General features: G+C 38.2%; 1 protein-coding gene across 1 annotated transcript; it reads right to left on the bottom strand.

The window, feature by feature from the left end:
• Positions 1-11,198: 11,198 nt before the first annotated feature.
• On the bottom strand, positions 11,199-17,074 carry LOC140269251 (vimentin-like). Its single transcript, XM_072364278.1, has 9 exons — positions 16,458-17,074; positions 16,056-16,116; positions 13,983-14,078; positions 13,569-13,730; positions 12,485-12,610; positions 12,039-12,259; positions 11,864-11,907; positions 11,695-11,780; positions 11,199-11,610 (listed from the first exon to the last, which is right to left on the bottom strand). The coding sequence occupies exons 1-9, from the start codon at positions 16,982-16,984 to the stop codon at positions 11,569-11,571; spliced, it is 1,365 nt and encodes a 454-aa protein (XP_072220379.1). The 5' UTR covers positions 16,985-17,074; the 3' UTR covers positions 11,199-11,568.
• Between the last annotated feature and the right edge of the window lie 3,653 nt (positions 17,075-20,727).

The raw sequence follows: 20,727 nt of genomic DNA, 5'->3' as shown, positions 1-20,727 counted from the left end.
AGGGTGATTAGTGAGTGAGTGCAGCTGATGACAATAAAACAGGTGACATGAGTGAGACTAAGTGACAGGGAGAAAAACATGACCAGAAACCTGAAAACAAAAAAAGAAGACCTGAAACAAGATTATCAAAACATAAAACTGTGACAGGTTACAATGTGCTTTTAAACTGTTATATGAACAACCTCTTGATGTCTCAGAGGTGTCAGTTTGATTAATCATATTACTGAAGAGTCATGTCACCATTGTCATTATATTCTGTGAATAATGTGTAATTGAGAGAAGGAATGCGGTAAAGCTGTGTTCGCTGTAAACACAGTTTATATCATGGTCAAAGTGCATTACAGCATATTCAAAGCTCCTTGTTTAATAATGCATTTTGGGGGTTAGAATCGTTAGAGTGGAGATTATATAATACACTTAACTGAAAGAGGGTGCTTCTGCTTTTACTGTCATGATGTTTGCGTGGTGTTCCACAGCTTTATGTTTTGCCCCGTAAAGGTTGCAACAGACGCTTTTCACAAAGCACTCTGTTAAAAGCCTTAGAAGGTACATGTAAGACAAATGGAAACATCCAGTACTTTGTCCTTTCCTTGCTAAAAGCAAAATATCAGCACAACTAGCTTGACGATTATGAAATCCACCTGCCTCTGATATATTTTGTCGTCTACCACAGTTAAAGTAAAGGTGTCATGGTGCCTCAGGCAAAGTGCTCGTTAGCTCATCAAATAGAGTTTGCCCCCCTCTCCTCATTCACACACCTTGGTGCTAACGTTGATCTAGGATAGCAGCTTTTCATGCTTTGTAACTCATGATCCGATGAGCACAATTTATGGAGAACTGAAATGGCCAAAATTTAAAATAATAAGTGAATATATCAATAACAGCTTCAAAAAGAATCTAAAAGTTTAACTGAGGAATTAACACGTTTAAAATGCGACATAAAATTATATTTCTGCCTTAACTTTCAGCTTTAACTTTCATTTAATAGCGTGTTAACTTTATCTATTTATTGTGTTGTTTTATTTTCAACTTTATTCATCTAACAATTTATTTTTTCATCTATTTATATATTTATATAATAGCATTAACTCAGCATTTACTTCAATAACTTTTTTCTTTGCATTTTTCACCTACTTTTTTTGCAAAATGCAATTATTTCTGTATCAATATATTTATTTCTGGATCATTTCTCTTTCACATTTTCTCTTTAAATTTATTCCCAACAGCATATTTGTTGACATGTCTCATTTCACATGGCTGCTACAGTCCTCCATACAATTAGTGTTTTTTTCCATCTATAGAATAATTAAAAATACAAAATGGCTTGAAGCATACAAAAAAAAACATAAAATCACAACGAGACGAAAGCACTACATTCAATTTATCAACTAAATCCAAATTTGTTTCAATCTATTTTTTTTTCACCAAAACAATACAAGTTTTGTTCTTAAATGTGGATATTTATGATTCCCACAAAATGAATGATATCGTATTTGTTCACTATAACACAAAAATACATTAAAGGGTCGATTACCCCAGCCAACGTCCAGTTTGCTTTTAAGAGCCAATGAGATTTTTCCTGGAATGATCCTCTGCAAGCTACCAGCTAAAGTCATAAAAGACGTAATTTTCTTTTCAAAAAAAGCATAAAAAATTTCAGTCATGATGAAAGGGATTTTATCACAGACTGAAAATATGAATGCTGTCATAATAATAAATCATGTTTGTCTTTAATGATCCATCCTGTCCAATATCCTGAACTTTTATCACATTGCAGTGTGTCAGGTGTGTAAAGTTCAGAAAAATCCCCAGGCTAACTCTGATCAAGGTAGTCTGAAAGCTGGTGTGACAATAAATTGAGTTAGGTTTTCCCACAATAATTAGTAAATAGATTTTTTATTTGTTGATTATTTAAATGTGATGACAAACAACAACAAGTTTACTGTGGAACTGTCAACAACCACTTAGTTTAATAAATCTGAAAATAGAGTTTGTTGTGTTAGTAACATATTCGTTTTTTTAAAGATATCATACAATTAGATGTAAGCAGGTAATATGATTTAGCAAACTGTAAGTGCTTATGACATGTTATTGACTTTGAGCAACCTCTATCTAAAGCTCAGATCTACAGTTGTACTGTCAATCATCAACCCTAACCCTCTAATGGTCAAATAAAATCTTTTATCAAAAGCCTGAGCAAAATTCAGCCAGGTCCAAAAGCTGTCTGCAAAAGCCGTCTGCAGCCCAGGAGGGTTACAGCTGGAACAGACAGCTTCTGATTTACCAACATTCCCCTTGGAGTAAACCAGCTCCGACCAGCATGTGTGCAAAAAAGGCAGAGCCATTCACGTATTACACCAGAAAACCTCTGATACCGTACTCAAGGAATTGGAGATCATGGAAATCAGTAGGCATGAGTAATATTATTTCAACAAAAAAACAAGGGCTACATGGAGCGTGACTTATAAAAAAGTCTTGGCTTGTGGTGACAAAGCATTGCAGCACAGCAGCTGGCAGGACATAACGTGTTACATTCACTTGCACTTGGACATCTATATATATATATATATAGTATATATTTGATTAGAATCAATTTTAAAACAAAATTTGAGTAGCACTTGGGAGGGCCTGTCAGATTGTCTGTATTGCCCCCTGCTGCCCCAGACCACCCCCCAGCACCATTTTTTAAACTTCTATTAAGGAACAATATCACACTCAAGGTTGTACTGTCTATAACTGTGTGATAGCGTAGCTACCCTACCACACCACACCCTCATGTAATTTTGCTTATATAGTGGCTATCATATAGGCGAAGCTCATGGTGATTTAAACTGTCACTGGAATATGACAGCAGTGGTTAACATTAGCAAGAGAGAAAATAGCTGAAATCAGAAAAGATATCAAAATGAAAACTTCCATTTTTATTAACAGTAGCATTCAATTATCTTAATCTCAAAACCCTCTAAAATCATCTTATCTGAGAATCCGAAACAGGCTAACTTTTACAAATGTGCTCAGAGATTGAACTTGAATAAGTTACTTGTAAAGTAATGGTTATGTAAAAAACATCATTTCAATGCGTGTGCTTGTGTGTTGTTTAGGAACAGCTGATGTAGCATTACCATACAGACAACAAGCATACGCCAAGATTTTGGTTCACACCTATAGATAAAAGTAATAAATATAAAATCTCTATCATTGGGGTTTTAATTCCAGGGAAATTTTCACAAAAAGAGCATGTTTTAAAACAGATGCTGTGAGGAGTGTGCCCTTCAGATATATATCTATTGAATCTTTGTCAAACATTTTTTTTCAAGGCTCTTTACCAGGATGTCACCATCACTAAGCAACAGAATTACCTGTCAGACATTCAGTATATGGTATACTTTACACAGACGATGGCAAGGGTTGATAGAGTAAATGACACTCATTAAGGTGTGTTTTATAGTTTTATACGTGTACTTAACTAATTTCAATTTTATTTTTTGGGCCTATTTTATTCACCAACAGCTGTGCTCGTTAAACTGATGCGATAGACACTGACCTCATTCAGCTGTCAGTCTAAACCAGTTCTTTAACAAACCAGAACTACAGTGGATTGCGGGCACAAAAACACACCTGCTGTCGTTTGCTGATGTCCACAGAAGATGAACTGTCGCGCAACCTTTGATCTGGTCATCAAACACTGGGACAGACCATCACCAACAGACATTAATAAGCTGTGAACATGAAGGGGAGGTGAGGACTAACTAGGAGGATTAGAAACAGTCTCCGACACTAACCTGCTCCAAAACATTTTTGGCAAGTTAAACCCAAGTTAAAAAGAGACAGATCAACATACAAATCTAAACTGGGTAACAGCTCCACGCAACGTTCTGGATGTTGATTATCTGATATTTCACCACCATTTCACTGTTTGAATAATCCAAACAAAACTTTTTTTTTTTTACTTTTCGTAGTGTAATCTGTGCTACTAGCACATCGCAATTAATGACAACAGCTACGCAACCAGACAGAAAAACAAGCTCATTAGAGGTCTCCCCTACACTGTGGAATGACACACGCTTTGTCAGTCCCCACACCACTGTCACCACAGTGACACACTCATGTAATTAAGACACACAGGGTGCCAGGGAGCTTAGCTTTTCCCCTGCTAAATACTCATTAGAGGAACCTTTAAGGATAATGTTAACCTGTGTTGCAAACCTGAGGGAAATGAGCTGACAAAACAGAGAGCTCCATGAACTGTCATCCAAATCCTGCAACACCAAGACTACGAAGGATACGAGAAAGAGAAGTTTTGAGCCACGGAGAGCACAAGTTTAGCTAATGATTTTTGTGTCAGCGTGGTTCCAGATAAAAGAACCAAAATCCAGCTGGGAGAGTGTTAGGTCAGCAGGCAAAACAAATGTAATCCTTTTGATTAGAGCCAGACAACATTACAAACCCCAGACATCCTCCGCAAAAACAAAGCAAACCAGCAAAGCAGCTAATCTGTGTTATTTGAAAAGGACAGAAAAGCCCTCAAATATATACAGCCTTAGCATCAAATTAGGATCCTGAACTATTTGATGATAGTAAGGTACAGTAATGTCTCTTACACCCACTTTGCGACATGTTACTTTCAGAACAACTTATATTAGACATCTAATATATTGGCCAGTGGATAAAAAATTGTAAATTCAGAAGGGAGTTTTCTCAATATGCTACAAAAAAGCACAAATGTCAGAATCTATTCAGGTACGGTGTGTGAAAAAAAAGTAGATGTAAGATTAAAGGGCAAAATAAAGTTTATACCTGAATATGGAGTTATTATACAGTTTATAATACAACAACTGTTTAAATTAAATCAATAGGCTTATAGCCCTCTATTCATTACACACTTTATTTCTTTTAGGCAACTCCTAAACTGAGGAAAGTATTTTTGAATATTAGAAATGTCAATTTTGTAAGACAACAGATGAGAGGCAAAATCACTGATGCTGAAACAGAACCTTTTAAACATCTCTCTTTAATGATTTATATGGAGGCCCTGCTGCTGAAATCCTGTGAGCAAGCAAAAATGAGAAAGCATCCCTTTTTTTTTTCTTGAAAAACTGTTGTTAAGAGATGAGGTAAAGCAGCACATTGGTAAACTTACTCATGTCACAACTTATTTCAAGTGCCTTGAAGGCATCAAGTTTAAAAATATATAGTAAAATTTTAGCATTTACAGCAGTCTACAGAGTAAGTTTAGGGTGTAATTTATTTTTGAGTCACTGCATTCTTAATTCGGTTTAAATTTAAATTCACAAAAATGTGACCAGGTGTGAAATGAAAAATTCCTCTGAGTGTGCTCAGAGTGGTAATGTGTATGCAAACAGTGAACGAATTGTAATTTTGCGCCAAACATGAGCAAGAAAACATTTCATGATGTAAATATACACATCTTCCTCTTAAAATGTTACTACAGTGTCCTTCCTTCAGTCTCAAACTCAACTCTCCTCCACTGCTCTGCATCCAAATCTGCTAGTTATTAACATACCATTCAGTATAACTAATTTTACCAAGGGAGCTGCTCCAGGTCCTTCTACAGGGCATGGTACTCTGATTATGACCCATTTCTGTGTCACATATACTACAAATATCAAAAGCAAGGAAATCGCAGCTCTGAAACATCATAATAAATTACATCTACAACTAACTGTGTGACAGCTTGAAAGGCCAGGGATATACTTGCTCTTTAATCACACGTTCACATAAACTACTTGCTTTGGAGGCGTAATTGTTCACATACTTGCTTTACTACAATGCCTGTTACCAGAAGATTTCACAAGGAGGCCCACCTGATTACTCAGACCTGATGGAGCTGCCAGATTTGCAGAATACAAACAGTGAACATGACATCTGCATTTGGTCAATTATAAGATTACAGCAGAAAAGGCAACAGCGGCAGTATGGAAAATGGCATCTGAGAGCCCTGAACCAAGCATGTTGTGAATGGTAAAGTATGTCTCACTTATTCAGCCAGTGAGAGAAATTGATCCTATTTTGACATGCATGCCTATTTTGACATGCATGTCACTGTACATTGGCGAAGATACATCATAAAGATGCGAGGGATAGCAAACTTGCACAACAAGCTTGTTGTGAGGCTGTGCAGAGGCTGCTGCAGTTTAAAATTTTGTATTAATATAACAGTCGGGTGTTTACTGTCATTGACATGACAGCTCAAACAATAGCCATAGTCTATAGTTCTGAGAGCCAATGTCAAACTGTTTTCTATACAATTAAGCAATGGTTGAGGTCACTACACTGCTGGGACTGTCTGACACTGAGGCAACGGAGCCAGATGAGCCAATAAGCTGATGGGGAGGCAGTTTTTTTTGCTTTTGTTCCTCAGGAGGGAGCAGATGAGTGTTCAATCAGGTTGAGAGTCATGATGAGACTCCTCAGTACACATAGACGTCGCTAGGGAGCAAGGGGGAAACTCAACAGGACTCTACACTGTCATATGGTCATGGAAACGCCACAGTGCAGGTGATATTTGAGGAACCAACCGGGGAGAGGTATTTTCCTCAGGGACAGATATGCAGGGAGTTGAAACAAGAGGTGACAGCAATGTAATGAAGTGAAGATAAACAGGATGAATTGAAGGCAACACTGAGTAACATAAAGGTCAAAATCATTAAAAACATTCAGCGTGTTTGTGTTTTTCTTTTTTCTCTATCTATAATGACAGTTCAAGCATATTTTAACAAACTACAGCATCAGCAACACTAAGCTGGATCACAAATTGTAAGATAAATGGCAGTTTAACCTGTCCATTTTCACCATCAAAAAAAAAAAATGTGTCATTTATATCATGGTCATACAACAACAATGAATGTGCAGCCACCATATTTTTAATGAATTTTGGAAAAAAACTGCCAAAACCAAAAACACTTGTTGCAATCTGAAACACATAATAAAAACTGCTGTACTTCTCAAAAGGGAGGCTCTTACCTACAAACCTTCTAAATCTAAGGGTTTAATCTTGAATCTTTTTTTTTGACCAGGCAGTGTATTTGAGCCTGCACTGATTAGACAAATCAATGTGATTATTTGTATATATATCTCCATAAAAACAATTCTATGACAAAGTGCGGTTTCATGTGTAAATTTGTTCAAATGGACAGAACTGTTAGTTTTGTTTATTTTAATCTCAGGGACATCAAATAGATGCTTTGGTAGTGGAGATATGCTGCATTGAGGCTGGCCTTCAAAGAGCTGGTGTTCATTGAGTGAAAACCTTTTTTTTTTTTGGTGGCATATTTACTTGATCCTCTGAAGTGACCACGTGCTCTCATCTAAAGAGGAAATCTGCAAGCTGAGCCACAGAGATCTGCAGTATAAAGTAAGAGAGCAGCCACAACACTCCTAAAAAATGGAGAAATTACACTTTTATGAGGGAAGAATAAAAAAAGGCGTGTGTAAATTGGCTAGACCAGCCTACTGAGATGCCATTCATCACCACAATAACCGGACATTTATTTGCTGAGAAACGAGGCTATCATCCGAGAGAATTAAGTACAAGGTTAAACACAGATACCTGGCTGTATGTGTTACTGCAATTTCACTGCAACTAAGTGCTAAAATGTTGCAGAAAGTTTAGAAGGAGGAAGGTCTAAGGGTACAAGATTTCCTTAAAAAAACTGCGAATTGACACCTGTCAGTGTTTCGACTCATATGTAAAGCATTTGCTTTTCAACACTTTATAAAGAGTAGTAAAAAGGACACTTTAATATTCTAAAGACCTTTAATTTTTATAAAACTGAACTGAATTTCAGATTAGTTTGAATGTTGAATGTTCCAGAACAAAAATAAATAAATAAATTCGACAGTTTCCACAGCAGACATTTTAGCATACCACAGTGGGAGAAACACTTTTACAAATGCTGACTCACTGTAATGATTTATGGAGACGCAAAATGGTACTGAGCCATCATTATTAATACGAACTCCACCTTTGTTTTAACAGCTATTACACACCAATGTTCTTGTTGTGAATAAAGTCTTATTTCTGATAGAAGAAGTAGTCAAAGTATTAACTCAAAATGCAATCAAAACACTTTTTTTGGAGCATAGATATAAGCTACCGAGTGCAACATGTGTAAAAATTTGTCATTCTCATTGATTTTGCTCGATATGAAAAACACAAGCGCTACTAATGTTGTAAATAGTCATAGCGGAGCTTTTGACACTTTTGCATTGTTGGGTAGACAAACTTATCACATTCAATCAGCCTTTATACACCAATGTGTTTTGTACATACATCAAATAAGGAAAAGGGTAAAATATATGCCTTGGAAAATGTACAAAGAGTGTTGAAAGGCATTAAAAATGGAAATACTCAACTCAGTTACAATAGCGTACATCCTAGGGTCAGTGAGATGGTGTTGATACAACATTTTACACAGTTTTGAACAGAACACTTTTTATTTGCAATAGGCCACAATATTGTAATGTTGAAATCTAATTTTGGCAATATTATTATGCTTCAGGGGAAGTATTATTATCATGAGCCAATGTTTGGTTGAATCAATTCCCTGTCTTTCACCTACACAGACATATTGCACTTGAAAAACATTGAAGGGTTGGAGCTGGACATACAGTTTTTGAGGCCAAGTGTCAATGTTATGATTTAGAAACATAAACATGAAAACATAATGGTAAATTATTCTAGATCTAATAAAGTACCGTTAGGTATTTCATAAGAACCAACTGAAAAAATAACAATTAGAAATAAAAATCACTGTCGTGAATGTGTAGTTATGATGCCATTAAGACATTTAAGACTATTTGTGGACACGTTCCAAAATACGATACGGAAAAATTGTCTACAAGTGTTTCTGTAAGTGCCCAACATGTGGTGGAGCAAAGCGTAAAGATGCTAATATCTGTGTAGGGATGGGCATGCAGGCTAACTAAAAAGTACACTTGATAAATCGAAAAGGTGAGTAACATAACACAGTTCAGTTCCTGCTCAGTTACTCACCGCTCTGTTGACCCTCAGAAACCTTTTTCCTTAAACTTTGTTTGGTTCCATCGGAGTCTTGTCTGCTCAGGACCTCGGACAGCGACTGTCGCGAACTCTGTCGAGCGGCTTGGCTCGAGACGTTGAATCGCGCGCTCCTTTTCTTGGCCCGACTTTCTCGGTCCGATTCCGGAGCGGACCGGCTCCTCTCCGGGTCATGGTTCTCGGGCTCTGAACCTACTTTCACTAATGCGTTCCTCGTCCTAGTCAAAGCAGAAGTCACCGAACCCATCACAAAAAAAAGGTTAAAATCCTCTGCTGGAATCAAGTTTTTCCTGGTTTACCTTTCATTTCTCTTAAAACCTGTTGAAACCATGTTGTTCTTCTCACCATGGAAAAAAAAAAAAAATAATTACCCCTCTGTTACTTTTCAGCTGTTAGTCTGGAACTTCATCATTAGTTGAGTTAAGGGACAAGGGGCCATGAAACTGGTCAAAGAGCCAAACAGCGGAGTTTTAACGGAACATGTTTTCATCTCACACGGTCTGTGTTTCCTGAGACAGACACGTCACATGGAAGTTGCTCTGTCGACAAACACACTAATCTCCCGGGACAAACAGGTGAAAACAAGCGACATTAATTAACAGATACGTTTGTAGGATTGTTAAAATGATCAGAGTCAACTGTAGACACTGAATTATAGAAGCCAAACATTAATAAAGGGTTATCGGTAAATATCCAGATAGTTTCTGGCTGATTTGTCCGGGTTTTCTCAAAATCACGTTCTAAGGCATCACTGGAGAATGATCGCGAGATCTGGACTCGCCCAAAGAAATAAAAGTATGATTGCATGATGCTCCCGAAAATGTAGCCAACTGAAAGTGCTTTGTTTCTAGAAGCAGCACAATTGCATCGGTTACCAGCAGATGGCGGTAAAACCAAGCCGGTTGAGTGAGTTTAGTGAAAGTAAAAAGATAAATTAGGCTAAATTTTTCAGAGATTGAAAAATCACATACAGTATATATTACTGTATGTGATTAATGCTACATATAGAAGAACATCTAAGCACTTTAATGTTGAGATACAGAACATTTTGTTTACTATCTGCAACTGATCTTTTTTTGCATATAATATCTCAAAAGTGTCCATAGATGTCAGGAGAATGCCATACAATAGCTTTATAATCTACTTTGAAATGAGAAAAGTAAAATGCAATAGTGGCTATTGTAATGCAGGCTATGTATGTGCCTCAGTTTATCAATACTGTACATTACAACTAAATATGCAGTGTCAGTGTTCTTTGTTTATAAGTTGACCTGACTGATCTTATTTTTCATCATTTGTAACTAGCCCTGTTTACTGCATTTATCATTTACACAAGATAAGTTCATGATTTTCATCAGCAGTGTAAGTTTAAATCATTTTCACAGATATCTTCATCTGGGAAACACTTGATGGATTAATCTTAAGGTTCAGTAGTTCTGCTTAAAATTTGATGAACATTTTTCCTTCATACTGTCCAACCTGTGGGGGAAGTAGGATGAAGAGGCAGATCTGGGCTATATAGGTCAAACTAACTTGTGTGGCCCCATGCTTACCTTCAGCTGAACAGTGTGTGTGGCAGAGTAAAGTGAGGTATCTATTTGTTCGTTAAACTTGTGCACAATTCTTTTGTTTCTTGTATTCTTTTTCAAAAACTCCTGGACATGACCAAACTGTCCACCATCACCAGTTTTAGGAAGACTTTCAGATGCACTTGAAAATAATGTATCTATAATATTTCTAATATTTCTATATAAATATTTCTACATATGAAATGTATGTATCCCATCAGGATTGCTTGACTGATGATGACCTGATAGTGCAGGTCAGTTTCAGAGTCAGTAAGAATGTCTTTTTATTATTTTCTCTCTGCAGGAAACCACTTATTTAATCTAACAAAATATAATTTCCATGTTATTTATTCTGTCTTTTTCTCTCCTTACAAATGTCAAATTAGAGAGGCATGTAATGATGTTCAGTAACGTATTGAGAAAAAATTACTTTTTAAGAGTGATTTCACAAGCTGAACACTCCAAATGTTGACAACATTACAGCTGGTTCATTGCTTAAAATGTGAACTTTTATATTTTAGAAGTTATTGTTCATAATGCTACATTCTTACCATAATGCATGGCAAATTATTACTCCATGTGCACAGTGCTGAGTCACAGTCTCCATGGTTTATTGCTGAATACAGGCAATAGTGACATCTTTAGCATACAGATTTCTTGAAGTGTGCATGCTGTATTGATCAAAAGTACTACTTTCCATACAAAGAAAAGTTTTTGTAGACCTTGGTGAGAATTGCTATGTTGTGCTGATTTCATCATTGTGTCTACACAAATGTGACAATGTGCTTTCAGCAGCGGAGGAAGCAAAATACAGTCTGTGTTGACTAACAGGCTTACTGAATCATCACATATAAAGGCACTTTTTGAAGCTGTTTGCGGGATGTTGATTTGTCTGCTTGCTCGTAGCTTCAGTGAAATGAGTTTCTTCTTATTGCTTGTGTTAACTGTTTGGCAGAGACATCACTCCATGTCATCGTGGTTCTGGGTTGACTCATTGATCACCTGAAAAAAGATAGAAGATATGATGAGCAGAGGTGTGTCTGACCTTAAACAGCCAATTTTAAAATGACTTCAGACACGCTCTACCTGACCATCCCTGGTCTCGATGGTCTTGATGAGAACCTTCTTCATAGCTGTAGTTTCAATGTGAGGTTTATAATCCATCATTGTTTCTGAGGAAGAAAATAATGTGCTGTGTTACCTAGCCAATACTAGCATCCCTGGTGTGAAATCAACATCCAAACAGCAATCTTACCTCTCAGGTTTAGTGAGGAGAAGTTTGGCAGGGGGGTGGAGATTCTACATATGGAGAAAGAAGAGTCCATCAGTGACCAAATGTATCTTTGCCATATCAAATGAATGATAATATCTGTCTGTTATTGTATTTTTAAATTTCATCAATGCCTGAGTTAAGTGAGCTATTGAGTCACCTGCTCTCCTCTCCCTCCAGCAGCTTCCTGTAGGTGGCAATCTCAATGTCCAGAGCCATCTTGACATTTAGGAGGTCTTGGTACTCTCTGAGATGACGGGCCATCTCATCCTTCATATTATGAATGTCCTCCTCAAGGCGGCTGATGGTGTCCTGGTACCCGCTATTCTCCAGGGAGAAGTTTTCCTCCATCTCTCTCATCTGACGCTCCAAAGACTCATTCTGAGATGATTGCCAAAAGGGAACAAATGACACTTAGGCAGTGAAAATAACTTGGTTGAAATAAACAAGAATATTTTTGTCTTTGCTGGGTCATTGTTCAAATGCATCCCTCTTATTCTCTGAACATTTTGTCATCACTTTATGTGCATCCAGCTGTACATGTTAGAGGTATTGTTTTGCTACAATCTTGCATTCTACAGTGTAAACCAAAAACTGCATACTCACAGTTCCTTTGAGGGCATCCACGTCACAAGTAAGCGCCTGTACTTGGCGTCTGTATTCATTGGCGTCCTGCTTGGCCACCCTTAGAGCTTCATTATTTCGGGCTGCAGCCTCGGTGAGGTCAGCAAACTGGTGGGTACATGGACAAATGGACAAACAGAGAGGAGAAACAGACAGTGAGAGGGACAGAAAAGAGAAATAAGCTGTTCAGTAAATGGTGAGTCAGAGACTGTGGGAGAGGCATGAGGTGTGTAAATTATGAAAGATGTGGCAGTGACAAAGGATTATAGGCAGTCTGGTGGCTGAGATGGTTTTCAAACGACACTATCTCACAGAGAAAGTCAAAAAATTTACTTTTGTGTCCACGTCTATTTGTTACAGAGAAAGTTTTTTAATAAAAATGGCAAAGCTGATATTTTGAGGCCACATGAGGCAATTAAATCAAGTTATGAACACAGAGCTGACATAATTTTTAAAGCTGATTTGAGAGATTATTTTTAGTAAACAATTCCTTATTGACATATCCAAGGTGTCTTTTTTCATAGCCCATAGACGAAAGTCACCAGTCGCACACACTTTGCTATGCTCACACTCATTCCAAAAAATCAATTAACCTAACCTGCATATTTCTGGACAACAGGGAAAGCCAAACTACGCACATTAATGGGGAGAACATGCAAACTATGGGTTTCTATGCCATTTTAAAGAGTAATTTGTTTTTGTTTTTTTACAAAGGTTTGTGAATCGACTGTAACCATGCTGTGTAAAGTAGTTTGCAAAGTGAAGTTGTTAATTGTTAACCCCCAACCCACCCCCCAAAAAACAAGCTGGAGGATTCTTAAACGCTCTGAGGAACTGCAGAGTCATGTGATAATTTGCAGCTGGTTTATCGCAGCCCTTTTATACACAAGTGGTCATGGTGTCCACATTTAATAAAAAAGCTATGACTATGGCCTCCTTAAATTTCATCTAAAATGTGGGATCTGGGATTTTATTTAAGATGCAGTCCATGCTATAATGTTTCTTGAACTACAGGAACATTAACTGTATCGGTTAAATACTTCCCAACTTAACAGAAGGTATTTACCTTGGATTTGTACCATTCCTCAGACTCCTGGATGTTTTTGGAGGCCAGGTTCTCATACTGCAGACGGACGTCCCTCAGAGCCGCAGTCAGGTCAGGCTTGGCCATTTCCATGTCAACCTGCATATGCTGCTGCTGGACCTGGTTCTGCAGCTCCAGCATTTCCTGCAGTAGAATCAAGAAAGCATACAATTGTTTTTAAATGTCTCCTTTTATACTTTTCTATGACGTTCCTGGCCGTATTAGAAAAGCTCCGGTATACTAAATCCTACCAATTTGCCATTTGAGCAGATTAACAAATATTTCAAATGATTTGGCCTGGTTTTCTCAAATGTGGATTTCACAAATCAGGCAGTACACGTGCAGTGTTTCTGCCGCAGCCTGATTAAACTTTTGTCACAAGAAAAGGAAGCTTACCTCATCATGCAGCTTCTTGAGGAAGTTAATTTCCTCCTGGAGTGATTCAACCTTCCGCTCCAGGTCCAATCTGGCGAGGGCAGCGTTGTCCACATCCTGTGCCATGACATTGACTCTTAATAAGGTGACTTGTGAAGGTGACATGAATTATGCATGATGCATTTGCTGATATAAAAAAACAACAACATGCTCTTTCACATGCTGTAAAGAGCACAGCACAACGCCCACTTGCACAAATGTCCCATTGTATAGTCAGGCAAGGTCACAAACACATGCATCCAATACAAATCAACTGTAGGCACGTGATATGTGTCACTGCAGATGCTGCTAACAGATGAGGAGGTGTTGTCTTGTGATTCTAATGTGTTATGTTGGAGGTGCAGCTGTTAAACCACTCTCTTACTGCATCATACTCTGACCAACAGTGGATGAATGTCATCAGGTACTTGTACTTTATTTCAGTATTTCTATTAGTTTCTTTACTTTATGTATTTGGTCAATGGAGAAATATTGTAGGACCTTTTGCCTACATTTCTTTGAGACTTATAGTTACCATTCCTTTTTCAAAGATACAAGCAAAACACGATGAGCTCATAAAATATGGTGCCTTCCTATAAAAGTATCCTATAGAGGACAAAATAAATTACCTAATTAACAATCTGGATACTTTCTCCATCACAGCAGATTGTGATATAGTTTGTCAAATGGAGCCTGAGGTTATTTTAATGTACAGTTAAACAAGCAATTCAAAGTCTTTGGATTCTTGGCTTGCATGCCTTGTTTCGGAGAAAAGGTTGCATTAGACATTTTTCCTATTCCTCTGTGATTCAATAAAGGGGGTGGTGCTTTAAGCCCGGAATCACACAGCATTATCAAAGAGATTTGTAATCCCATTGGTTTTTACTGAACTGAATTCTTAAACTGAAATTCTTCTCTGGCTGTTGTTGGCCGAATTATTCATAGATTAAAAAAAACAAAAAAACAATCTTGATATATTCCATTATGTAGACATTTTTATTTTTTATTGTTCTTAACTCTACATGCAGGTTTTTGATGGCACCACTTTGCTTTGTTTGGGCGTTGGCAGGCTGGTAATTGAGGTATCAGCAAATGAAGCAGCTTTGCCCCTGCACTAATGCCCCAAACAAAGTGTGCTATTCAGCAGGGTTTCCCAAACAAGCCCAAGGCTGGAAGAGTGACTGTCTGCCTGACTGAGCAAGAACCGGCTGCAGGCCCAGCATTGTTGTATGTGTCCCATCGTGGCAGGCCATGGACACTTCCTTCCTGCCATTCATATAAACAAGGCCATGATCATGCAACTTAAAAAAGCCTGAATTTAAACAGAATTTCAAGAAAATATACTTTTTTTCTTTTTTGAACTGCAGGTCTAAACTGGACTAAATTCCTTTTTTTGTACAGTGACATCCATTCAAAACTATTTGCATGATTCATTACCAGTACTCGCCATGAAAACAAGTGGCAGGAAATGATCTCTGACAAGTCCATAAAAAGGGAGATTCTTATGTGATGGCATTGTCCCAGAGTGAGACAGCCAGATCACGTGGTGGCTTGTCTTCTCGCTCTGATAACCACACTGGATCCACACTGCTGTCACACTGGTGTCCAGCTCATTCACTGTGACCAGTCAGACTTAAGAGATATCATCTCATTGCAAGCCTGATTTAACTCACCAGCCAAAACTTGGCCTTTTGTACCAGGCAAGGGTCAGTCTGGGCTCTATAGCTTTTTTGGATTACGACTAGAATCTGTTGTGCCATCAGAAGGGTACATTCCTGTCTGTGGAGATCATGAGCAATAATTACAAAGATTTTTCCAATAAGAAAAAAAGGGGCAATTGCACCTCAGACAGTTAGAAGGGATTCTCTTCGAGATAACTGATCTTGATCTAATTCATTTCTTGTTAATTTGATGGTTTAAAGTTGCTGAGAGGGCGTGGCAGTCAGCATCCTCTACCAGTGATATAAGTTAAGTTAAAAAAAAATCCTTTTTATCAACTTTATATCTGAAAATTAAAACTAAAAGAGTTTTTGTTATGTCAGCAGTGTGACGTACCTGTCTAAAGCTCTGCATGTTTGCCTCTGCCTCCTCCCGCTGGGAAATTTCATCCTGAAACCTGCAAAAGATACAAAAAACAGTTGTTTCATACTTAGCAGCCAGATGGACTTTCCCCCTGAATGACGGCCATGATTTGCTGCCTTTCCAGCTTTTCTGCCATCACGTTCTGCATGGGAAACATGGAGCGTGAAAACAAAGTGCTGATTATTTGCGCAATGCCAAACATTCCTTATGCTCCAAGAATAAGGCAGAACAAGAACAAGGCTATATATAATATGTTTAAAATTATATAAAAATCCTATATTGATTAGCTTATAAAACGGCAAGTCTGACCACAGGCCTATACGTTCAAAGAAACATTATTAAGTTATAAGACTGCAAAACAGCCACGCCTCCTACTTCTCTCTCAGCCTCTCGATGTCGTCTACCAGGTTATCCCGGTGAACTTCCACCCGGGCCTTCTCGTTGCTCAACTGGTCCACCTGGCGCCGCAGCTCCCGCATCTCATCCTCGTAAAGGTCTCCCACCCGGGACGTGCCTTTGCCCCGCAGCTGCTCCAGCTCCGCCAGCAGAATTTTGTTCTGCTGCTCCAAGAAGCGCACCTTATCGATGTAGTTGGCGAAACGGTCGTTGAGGGACTGCATCTGCGCCTTCTCGTTGGTGCGGTTCGTGAGGAACTCGCTGTTTACGGCGTCGGACAAGGAGAAGTCCAAGTTCTCGGAGGACAGCCGGGGCAAGGCTGCGCTGCTCCGGAGCCTCTGGGTTTTCACCGCGTACATGGTCGGCGCGGAGGAGAGCCCGAAGGATACACGGGAGGAACGTACCGGGCTGGAGAACTGGCGGCTCGAGTAAGTGGTCCTGCCAACGGCTCTGTCTCCGCCGAACATCTTTTTGTAAGAAGATTGCGGAGCTGATCTGTAGGACATCTTGCCTATCTCTTTTCGAACAATCAGCTACTACAGCAATGTGATCTGGGTTTGTTCTTCCCACGGAAGCATCAGCGGAGTGCGCCTGGAAAGGCGTTTCCTAGACCATTACTTATTTATAGTCTCCTCCTCATGCAAATAACAAAAAGGTGACTTGAGTGGCATACTGTGAATCCAATCATAAACGGTATATCACGCACGCTTGTCTGTCACTTCCATATAGATACAAACCCTGAATCAATATTATTGGCGTATAACAAAATAAGAATGCGTAAGATCTGGTATCCCATGTACTGTTAGAGCCAAATTTCGTTGTTTCCTGAGTTGTATTGTATGTAACGAGGGGACTGTCCTGCACAAGTTTAAAATGGCTCTAATCTTCAAGAACAAGTTCAGTTTAGCATCTATTGATTGAGAGACAGAGCATCATAGTAGAAAAGATTTGGTTGCTGAGAAGTACCTTCAAATGAAACATTGATAGGAAAGTGCAATTTCTTTGCAAAATAAAATTTTTATATTGAAGAATTGACAATGCATTTTTTAGAACTTAATTAGAATGAAATTGGATAAAAACTCCCTTCACGCTCATCTAGATAAACCAGTCTTACCCTTTGAGTTTGTCCTCTTTTAACTTTTCTGTGAGTTTTATTGTGTCACAAGACTAAAATGTCACCCAACCATGTCAAAAGTATTTATCAGATTATCAGTGCATGCTTTTTCTCTGTGTGACTGTATCAGAGGGTATTAGGAATGCATTTTGTTGCAATGTTGGGGGTTTCTGGGGTGAGAAAGAGAACAATTATAAAGTCTGCATGTCAGCAGCTTCACAATTGTTAATGAGGTTTAAAGGACATTGCAGGTCTTTTTTGATCTCACACTAAGAGATGAAGTTGTGTTTGGTGGAATACAAATCATTCGTACTGCTTTGCTGAAGCCTAGGAATGTATGTTTGCAGTTTATTTTTTATCACGCTTTCCTCGGACGGATATGCAACAGATAATAAACACATAACAGACATGTTTGGAGAGACTAGTTTTTATTTCCAAGCGCTTTCCCTCTCTGTGCCTTTTTCCCATCTCAGCGTACAGAGCTGTCAGTGCTGCAGTGCTGCTGACTTGCTGAGATTCTGTGATTCTGAGGGCAGACGCAGAGCAGCAGAGCTGAGCCAGTGATACTCTACACCTTCAAATTAGACTGGTGTTGCTGGCTGTATTTTCCTGTATAGAACGCGTGAAAAGTCAGGCAGTGAGGTTTTTTTGTTGTTGTTTGTTTGTTAATGTTTGTTCAGTCTAAAACAAACATAAATGCACAATTATTTATTTGATAGAAATGTTCACATTTTTGCCCTTGAGATGTGGTTGGCTGCAGAGCTTTGGAGCTGGCATACTGCCTCTGAGTTATGACTGTGCAGGGAGAATCGGAGAGCTGGTCTCTTTTGTGTGAAGCAGTCCAGGCTGGAGGATGAAGTACAGTTTTAAATCATGGGCAAGCTGCAAGGCTACATTGAGACTTTTATTTGCTTGCTTGTTTACTTCTTTCTTTCTGTATTTGTTAAGATATTGTATCATGACCAATATACAGTAAAGTCAAAAGTAAGGGGGGGGGGGGGGGGGGGGGGGGGCACTTTCTTTAATTCGTGTATTAGAGCATAATAAAGAAAGATTAACTGGTTCTTACAAGGTCTTAACTTCAAGCAATACTTTTCTGTATGATGTTATCAGCTTCTCACATTGTTGTGGAGGATTTTTTTGGCCACTCTTCTTTACAACGTTGCTTCAGTGCATTGAGGTTTGCAGTCATTTGTTTATGTACGGCTCTCTTGAGGTCCCAACACAGAATTTCAATCAGGTTGAGGTCTGTACTTTGACTTGGTCATTTTAACACCTTGACTCCCACCTTGACTTATTTTTCGGTCATTCTGTTTCAGATTTGCTTCTGTCCTTGGGATCATTGCCATGTTGCACGACCCAATTTTACCCAAACCTTTGCTGTCAGACGATTGGCTTACATCTGACTCTATGACTGCATAGAGTCCAGGTCCAATGACTGCAAAACAAGCCCCCATTCATCACGCCTCCACCACTGTGCCTGACAGTTGGTGGGAGGTTTTTGTGCTGATATACTGTATTTGGTTTTCATCTAATGTGATGCTGTGCATTATGACCAAACATCTCCACTTTGGTCTTGTCTGTCCAATGGACATTGTTTGACAAGGCTTTTGGTTTATTCAGATGCAACTTTGTTGTGAACATATACTAACTGAGGCCTGTAGAGTCTGAGATGTCGGACCATGGGATGAACTTGCCGGGTTGTTCACTTCTTTTGGCAGCTGCTTTAAATGTTTTCCACTTGCGAATAATCTTTTTCGCTGTGGAATATTGATCTCCAAATTCTTTGAAAATGGCTCAGATTTATTAGTAACAACAATTGCTGATGTCTTTACTCTTTTGCAGTCCTGGAGCATTCAGGTGTGTTATATATGTGGTAACACACCTGAAAGCTCCAAACAGTAAACTGCAAAAACTTTTACAGAGGTGCTCGCTCTTGCTGATGTAGCATTTGATTCGCAGGACCTGGCTCCTACTTCATTTCTACGAAAGCAGTAATGCTGTTATTACTTTTCCACACGCTGCTTCTTAGTTTTGGCTTAGTTTTTGTAAAATAAGATTTACATGGCTTGCTGTGTTGTCATGTGTTGCTGTTAATCTGAGGTCGTGTTAAACTAATTTTAGGACCTGTAGGACGAAATGATTTAATTATGTCCTGACACATAAAACTCTAAAACTGACTTCTCACATGACTTCTCAGCCATGTTTAAGTTGTTGTAGAAGCAGTAAGATCACTTGAATATAGTTAGATATACAAAACAGTAAAGAAAATACCTTTAGGCTACAGTTTCATATTACATATAAACATGTAAATGTAGAATATTTTGAGTTTCAGTTTGACTTAGAAGTAATTATTAGACAGAATGGTTCCCCTCATCTGATCAAATGATTTATATCATATTGCTGGATGACTGTTAGAAATTTAAACTTGTGAGCAGGAAATTGTTGTAGTCTATCCAGATAGAACCTGTTTTATCTTTTCCTGTATGTTCTGTATGTATGTTAAATGTAAATTTCAAATGTAATATTAATAGTGCTTCGACACAGACAAATAGTGGAGAAAAATTACAAGATTTTTTGTAAAAAAAAAAGGAAAGTTTAAGTATAAAGTCACAGACATGGAAAAAAGGAAAGAACAAGCATCTTAATGTTCTGTGTAAGCACAGGACTTCGGTAAAAAATAAGAATAAAATGGAGATGGCAGCATTTTGGAAAAGACCAGCAAGCAAGGAGAGCTGCAAAGAAACTCTCTTCTTCGTTGAATTACATTAGGAAATTCAATAATGTCATGGTATCAGGAGGGTGTAAAGTACAGCCACTTAGCTTTGAAGTTATTTCTGAAAGGAAATCTGTGTTCACATCTGTGAAACTACCCTTTTTGGAGCATACTAATCTAGTAAAGTGTGTCGTCACTAGAAGGGTTCTGATCATATTCCAAATGTATCCACATGTCAGTAGAAATTTAATAATGGGTAAATTCAAGTAAGTTTAGACTTTATATATATATAGGGTTAACCTAAAATGATCATATTATGATCACATTTGATTATCAAATCATTGTTTGCCATATGCCATAAAGATAGTAAGGTAAAACACACTATAGGAAAAAAGTAAATTCCTGGAAAAATTGAATTA

This window comes from Leuresthes tenuis, unplaced genomic scaffold, assembly GCF_036924035.1.
Source record: "Leuresthes tenuis unplaced genomic scaffold, fLeuTen1.0.hap1 SCAF_14, whole genome shotgun sequence".
Taxonomy (NCBI): Eukaryota; Metazoa; Chordata; class Actinopteri; order Atheriniformes; family Atherinopsidae; genus Leuresthes; species Leuresthes tenuis.
This window is presented reverse-complemented; position numbering and strand designations above follow the sequence as displayed.

What these genes read in the sequence shown, in the direction of transcription:
- LOC140269251 (XM_072364278.1), bottom strand. Translation starts at nt 16,984, where the DNA reads ATGTCCTACAGATCAGCTCCGCAATCTTCTTACAAAAAGATGTTCGGC. An exon ending in TCAAGAAGCTGCATGATGAG is followed by an intron (nt 13,731 to 13,982) that starts GTAAGCTTCCTT and finishes ATTCTACTGCAG; the next exon opens with GAAATGCTGGAGCTGCAGAA. An exon ending in TGGATGCCCTCAAAGGAACT is followed by an intron (nt 12,260 to 12,484) that starts GTGAGTATGCAG and finishes CAATCATCTCAG; the next exon opens with AATGAGTCTTTGGAGCGTCA.